Genomic DNA, 7511 nt, shown 5'->3' on the forward strand with positions numbered 1-7511 from the left:
GTATAATCATGTATAACGTGATTAGATGCCTAATGTATGTTGATAACTTCTGCAGTAAAACAGCATCAATGAATAGTTAGTTTTTAACAGGAGATGTAAATATGAAGATGGCTTCATCTAGTAACAGTCCAGAAGAAACTAAGACTACTAATATCAACTACATCAATCAGATTAGTTGGCATCAAAATAAGACTATTAATAACATCTTACAATCTAAGAACCATAACCACAACAAATTGTAAACAAAAATTCAATTTTCAATAACACTAGTATCTTTTGTAATTATTCGAAATGAAGTTGCTAATTTAAACCGCCACCAAGGTTTATCATCATATCTAATTGTTTCTCACACCTAGTATAATTAAAGAAAATTTAGAAAAATTGCCGCATGATAAAAACCTCCCAAAGGAATTAATACACGTTACTTGTTCTTCTACAGCCCGCTATTGGCAGGGGATGACATCACGGAAAGAATGTTTGTCACAGCAGCCATGGCACTCAATGCTGCTTTCAAGACATCCTGTGAACATCCTGGCTTGACGATTGTTCGCACCTGGTGAAATAGGAAATGACAAATAATAGGTTAGGGTGAAGTACAGAGGTTATTAATTCTACACTCTCAAGAGTCAAGTCTCAATTTGCGATGCCAAATGATGATATGGAAAAACTTTGAGCGGGGTTCTCCTGATCTTTATTTGTCATATCAACAGACACATACAAGCCCATTTAATTTAAATAGTAAACACGGAGATACAAAAGTAAAATAAAATAACTATATTTCCTCCTCTGGTGTAAATTAAATCTAATATTGATCCATGGTTCTTTTATCAATTGCAAGCAACACGCCTAGTAGACTGATATTATTGTATACGCTTCAATGTTTTATGTGCAACATAATAATTCATTTCTGCTTAAATTGAAGATCAAAGAGTTCTTTTTATATTAAGTTGCATATGTACCTTGTCAAGATATACTTGCAATTCTTTTATACGACCCATGTAATCCTGGTCCTCAACACATAAAGTCACAGCCTTTGCATCTGCACCAGGACCATCAAACTGAAGGGGTCCTGGATTTCTATAGATGTCTTCAAGCAAAAATTTTGTTGCATTTTGACTCAACAACCTGCACAAACTAGTGATTAGCACTGGAAGTATAACAAAAGTGTTTATACATTGTAACTACCAATAAAATGTTATGGTGGCAAAGATTGTATATATAAAGGTTTATAATATATTAATATTACAAAGAAACTATTAAGAAAATCAAACAATAGGACATACTCGTATGCTTTGCCTTTTAAATCCACGGTAGCAGGATGAACAGCAGGTTTCCCTTTGAATGCAGCTCCTGGACCACTGCCATACCTCTTGACAGTCATCATTGCCTGCAGATAACCCATTAGGTAGAGTCAAAATACAGTAATAATTGCAAAAACATAAGAGGCACAGCACAGTCTACCGTTCAACTAACAAGAAAATCGCTAATCCGCATGATAGAATATAAAAAATATCTCTATAAGCTATATTTAAAAATGAGTAAAAAGAACTAAATAGGAAGATGTCCCGGTCATTTAAAACTAACCAGAAAATCCATAACATGTGAATATGAAAGTTAATCAAGCTCTGTATACGAAGGAAAGCATACAGTTATAGGAGCAGCACCACAACGCCACTTATTCACAGGATTCTTCAGGTTAGTTACAGTTGCCAAGTATCCATTAAGACCAGCCGCCAGAATATGATAAGCAATGTGTCCAAGCACCTATGAATATTGTTTCACAAACAATTATTAAATCAAATTCTGTATAAAATATTGAAGAGCAAATGAGAAGTAAATGTGAGTGAAAGCTTGCTTACATAAGCAAAATCACAGTCAAACTTTGACGGTAGAGATCCCCGAGCTTGATAGCCAAAGAAGTGACAGATAGCATTGAACTTTTTCCCTTTGTATGTTCCTTCTTTCTATTAGATTTTAAAATAAACACAAAGCTATACTTTAACTCAAAATGAGGTGATAATTTATTTGTTTGATTAAAAAGTAAACATGTTTACAACCACTTTGGATTTCAGTGAAGCATAGTCTAGAGTATTGTTTATATTAAAGGAAATATGTGGTGCAGTTACTGAGACAGCATCATAAATCTAAATGGGAGTCAAAATAACCCTGTAGCAATCCACCAAAAAAAGCACAAGGTGCCAAGGTACAAAACTAATATACAATAATATAGGAATTAAGCGTCCACAGGAGACAAAACTTCCACGGCTCTATTTCTGTAAATGAACTTGTTCAGAAGGCAGTATAATGTATTACTAAAAGGCGGCTAAAGAAAAATTAACAAATATTGCAACTATGCTGAATTGAGAGATATGCATTTGTTTCTCAAAAACACACCCACCCAAGAATATTCTTTCAGATCACCAGGAAAAAAACATGTGTGAAATATTATTGAAGGTTTATTCATCAAAAAACATTGGCTAACAATGGAATAGATATCAAAAAGGAGGAAGGTGCATAATGATCAGTTGATGCATACTCTTAGTTAGATGACTTTTCAATAGACAAAGATACAGACATTTATCCAACATAGATATCAAGAGGCTACTGAACAAAATATAGTTGGAGCAAATGTAAATGTATCAAGTGTTGTAAACGAAAATAAAGACTTGAGAATTGGATTTGTAATTTTTGGTCAATTGTCATATTAGAAAATGAGTGAAAACGAGCCCATCAGCATCACACTGACATCTGTGAAGAAAAATCTTACCGTGCGCTTGTTCATCTCTTCTTCCACAAGGTGAGCAAGAAGCTTCTCTGTCTCGATCTGCATGAAAGTGATATATTACATTTACTAAATTTGTGGATTTCACTTTGTTTGGTACCACAAAGGCAGCCTTCCTTTCTCATACCTGGGAGAGTTGTGCAGAGTCATCTGATTCAGGATGGAGGAGCAACTGCAATATGACCACTTACTATGAGAACCCTTGCATGGAGATAAAGCGAAATCATATGACATGAATGTGAAGATAGACCTGTTTCCTGATGAAGGGAGGCAAGAATTCAAACAAGGCAGATGCCCAGGGTGACAACTGAGAGGATATATTATCTACTGAATAGCCTTCACGGAGCAAACCATGAATTTCCTGCAATAGTTGAGGTGTTAAACAAAAGCATTAACCAATATATTGAATTCTTAAAAACTTACCCTTGAGCAATAATTTCAAGTTAAAAGCTTGCACACTTTTGCAAAACAACTTAGGGTGGTATAAAAGTCAAGCAAATAAACACTTTTTTATTACTTAACAAAGGACTTCACCTGCAACAAAGCATAAACTTCAGGAATGCTTTCTATAAGCCCCTCTGGTAGTAGGATGACACCATGGTACTTGTCTGTTCAGAATGGACTCCGTTAGGTAATGAAATTATGATTACACGAGGAAAAAGGGCAATGGCGAATAAGTAATTTCTTACCTTGTTCTGCTCTGGCTTGCACTGCATCACACAGTTGTTTGGTAATGTCAAAAAGAGTGAGTTTTGATGCAGCCACCTCCTCACCAAGAATAACCTACATTTAACATACATTATAAACATTCATCTCCATGAAGGTAAAAAGTAGGTCCACTTCTACAATAACTTCAAATATGAAATTGCAAAAGAAAAAAAACACACCATGTTTGGATGAGACTGGAGAGTGCATTCCAAAGCAACATGTGATGCCTTCCGGCCCATAAGTCTGATAAAATAGTAATACTGTGGGGAAATAGAAAAATATTCAGTTGTGTTTATGAACACAAGAACAAGAACAAATAGTCATCCTAGAGAGTGGAGAGGGAAAAGAGAAGAAAATTTAGCAAAAAGGGATAAAAAAATCAGAACAGTATGAAAACCTGTTTTTATGTACAAAAATTACCTTCTCAGCTGAAAGGGCATCAGTGCAGACATTGCTAATAAGCTGAGAATTAACCTGTATAAAAGATGCATATGCATAAGATCCAACTTGTTTTATGTCATTTAACAGCAAGTGACAAGGTAACTTAAGAGGATGACATGACAAGCAACTTCATGTGATCTGTTCAATTTTCAAGGGATTACACACCTTACAGATAGTATCAAATCCAACATTTGCTTCAACAAACTGGTTCTTGAGATCCCCATTCAATGTAACAGGAACACCAACCACCTGCGGTTCTCAAACACAATAAAAACTGAGAAGCAACAATCCACAGTAATAATACAAAATATTATGTAAAGAATATTGTTCCTGCAAAGTCACTTTTTATCACCATGCAATGTTTACCATGATACATAACCGAAAAAAATACCTTTGTTGGGCATTTTGCTTCTGCAAAAGTTTCTGCAAGCTGCGCAGCATCTGTGTTTGATGTTACTCCTGTTTACACAGAGAAAATAGTTAGAGGAGAAGAGGAGAGTACACGAGGGGATAACAGAGACTAGACTAAAAGTACCCCCAATAATGACAAGGCTGTCCAACTTCAAAGCTTTGCATGCAGCCAATGCAGCATTCACTTGCTCTGTTGTTCTTATCTGATCTTTTGTCCTTCCCAGCAAGTCATAACCACCTTGATAGGATTGACGAAATATAAGTCTATTGGACCAAGATAAAATATGGGTACCCTAATATAGAAGTAAGTACTCTTGCTCATCCAAACCTTGATTTTTGTAGGTTGCCAGAATGTCATCAGTGATTTCTAGAGTCTTTTGTGCGAATAGACCTTCAGATCCACCTGTTAAGGAAAAGAAAGAGATTAATACGCGTTCATGCTTCTTCACTTGGAAGAATGAACCTTAAGTAAAATACTGCTACTGTCCTCCGAGTAAAAATAGAAATAGCAAAAAGGCCTCTCCTGCTGAGAGACTCCCTATAACCCAAGAAAATTTCCAATGGAAGTGATAACAGCATTCCTAACTCACTGAACACATAATCTAGCAATCTGCAGTATGCAAACTCTATTCTACATGCAAACTCTATTCTACGATCGAATGCAATGAAGAAGTGCTGATCTAAATTCTACGTACCAATATTTTAGTTATAACCTAAATACCAATAAGGTCTAGTCATCTACTGAGAAGAATAGTACAACACGCACCAAGAAATCCGAGCAAAGTACTGCCGGAATTATGAGTTTTGAGAGCATTGTGAAGTCCCCATATGACATTATGTCCTCCAGGCGATTGTCTACCACAGAAAACCACTCCAACCCTGATATAAAATCCAGGTTAGTTTGTACAGGTATACAGATACAAAATGAGGTTCTTCTCAATATTCAGTTAGATATACATACATATATATATATAGTTAAATATAAGAACAACATTATATGAAAGAACACAAAAGATATCTTAGGGGGAAAGTTCTGCAGCGGAAGTAGCTTATCAAGTCCTTAAGATTGTATTTTAGATTCTTAAACATCGCAGAGAGATTTCATTTTAGGGGTACTAAGATTCCAACACTCAAGCTAGGATGGTTGGTTTAGCAAGTGAACTGAAAGAAAAAAGGAGGTCAATGTCACAAGTATACCTTACTGCTGGCTGCTCGGTAATGATCTGAGCATCAGGGACCTTGGCAGTTGCTCTGAGAAAATGAGCTAACGGCTGACCATAAGTGTGTGGATAAGATCGACTTATGGTGTTAGCACCAGAGGGGTCTGCAGAAGCAGTAGCATCACTAAATTCAACCCGCACACTTTTTCCCTGTAAATTAAAGTATACATGAGTTTACAAAAGTAAGAAGCATAAAAATCAACATTTTGTGATTTCCGTTCATAACAAATCACCAAATCAGATCTAAAATACGACATAAAAAGTATTACTTTGACAACATAACTTCAAGAATGCAACATGCTAAAGACAATGTGTTTAGATCATATATGTTCTGGCATTAAGTGAACACAGTCATCCTTCCAGAGCAAAACAATCATTGTCAAAATATGATCTAGTATATTAATTAGATAAAAAAACCGAGACCTTATTACAATCAATGACAGCTAGTATTATCAATTTGATAAAAAAAATCAAGATCTTATTACAATAAAATACACATTCATAAACGAAAGATTAAATTCCACTATGATGCTTAATAAACTACAATGTTAGCTTCATTATACAAACTCAACAAGATAAATCCCTATAGATTATTCAATCCATAACTACAAAACCGTAATTACAAGTCACAACAATCGGAAATCTACACTAATTACTAGCACATTGTACAATGACCTCAACTGGACTCTAACAAGATAAATCCCTATAGATCATTCAATCCATAACTACAAAACAGTAATTACAAGTCACAACTATCGAAAAATCGATCCTAATTACTAACACATTGTACACTGAACTACACAATTCAAAAGTTTTGTAAACAACACAATGCATCTACCGCGATCCATCACTCAGTCCATCACTCGAGATCTACGACAAAAATCCACAAATCCACAAAACCAAACTAAAACACAACAACCTCACTAAATCAAATCGCAAACAAGCATTACGAACCAAAACAATTAAACAGTAAACTTCAAGTCAAAAGCAAACAACTAATTATTCAAATAAGCAAAACAAATAATTATTCAAACAAATAAATAAATTAGTTAATTAATATTGAAAAGACCTGAAGACAAGGAGGGAGCTCAGGCTGATATTGAGATCGGAGTTTCTGAAGGTGAGAGAGTTCTCTCGGAACACCGAAATCGGAATCCATTCGCCGGCGAGTTTTCCGATGAGTTTCTCGACGAGATTTTGTTGTTGAGAGAGAGAGAGAGTAGACTGTGAAATACCTACTTTGAAACAAACTAATTGCTTTGGGGGCTTGGGGTTTTATATTATCCTTATTTATTTATTTTTTTTATGCAGCAGGACGGCGATATATACGAGTGTGGTGCTTTTGGATATAAGCAAGCACCAACCAAGCCCACCTATTTTAAAGCCCATTGTTTTGGTTTTATTAACGGGAATTGCCATCGATCACAGCTTTTTTTACCTGTTTTGTTGCGTAACAAAACTTGTTTATAATACTTGCCTTTCGTCAGTTCTCGAATTTTTCTTTTCGTAATATTTGTTCGAGAAAAATGCCCATATGTACGTAATTTAGGACGGTTACATGAGTATATATTATGTATCATATTTCAATAGTAAAATTACAATTACAAATGTACCTCTCTCTCATACGTACTTAGGAAAATTAAATATTATTTGTTATATATAAGTGTGATGAGATAGTTTAAATAACGATAAGTTCATATTATCTCAGATTTTGATTTTAACTTTGATATATCTTAGAATTCTTTAGAAAAGAATATTATTTCGAAAAAAAACTACTATTCTTAAACAAATTATCGTCCTCTTATTACTGTAATCTAAATTTTCAAACTGTTGATTTTTTGTCAATGAAAATATATATATAGGTTTCCATTCTAAGGTAAGTGACATATTGGCATTGATATAATGTGATTGTCAAATTAAAAATTTTAAAATGAAGTTATTATAGTATT

General features: G+C 34.6%; 1 protein-coding gene across 1 annotated transcript; it reads right to left on the reverse strand.

Annotated features, from left to right (window-relative positions):
- Window positions 1-236: 236 nt before the first annotated feature.
- On the reverse strand, window positions 237-6862 carry LOC141708997 (pyrophosphate--fructose 6-phosphate 1-phosphotransferase subunit alpha). Its single transcript, XM_074512876.1, has 19 exons — window positions 6632-6862; window positions 5540-5712; window positions 5109-5221; window positions 4671-4745; window positions 4467-4580; window positions 4323-4390; window positions 4097-4180; window positions 3911-3964; window positions 3670-3750; window positions 3472-3565; window positions 3317-3390; window positions 3033-3143; window positions 2910-2954; window positions 2768-2824; window positions 1860-1964; window positions 1648-1764; window positions 1284-1387; window positions 960-1125; window positions 237-553 (listed from the first exon to the last, which is right to left on the reverse strand). Exons 1-19 carry the CDS (start codon window positions 6719-6721, stop codon window positions 434-436), a joined length of 1845 nt encoding a protein of 614 aa, XP_074368977.1. The 5' UTR covers window positions 6722-6862; the 3' UTR covers window positions 237-433.
- Window positions 6863-7511: the final 649 nt, after the last annotated feature.

This window comes from Apium graveolens, chromosome 2, assembly GCF_009905375.1.
Source record: "Apium graveolens cultivar Ventura chromosome 2, ASM990537v1, whole genome shotgun sequence".
In the NCBI taxonomy this organism is placed as follows: domain Eukaryota; kingdom Viridiplantae; phylum Streptophyta; class Magnoliopsida; order Apiales; family Apiaceae; genus Apium; species Apium graveolens.

What these genes read in the sequence shown, in the direction of transcription:
- LOC141708997 (XM_074512876.1), bottom strand. Translation starts at nt 6,721, where the DNA reads ATGGATTCCGATTTCGGTGTTCCGAGAGAACTCTCTCACCTTCAGAAA. An exon ending in ACCGAGCAGCCAGCAGTAAG is followed by an intron (nt 5,222 to 5,539) that starts GTATACTTGTGA and finishes ATTTTATATCAG; the next exon opens with GGTTGGAGTGGTTTTCTGTG. An exon ending in TACTTTGCTCGGATTTCTTG is followed by an intron (nt 4,746 to 5,108) that starts GTGCGTGTTGTA and finishes TTTCCTTAACAG; the next exon opens with GTGGATCTGAAGGTCTATTC.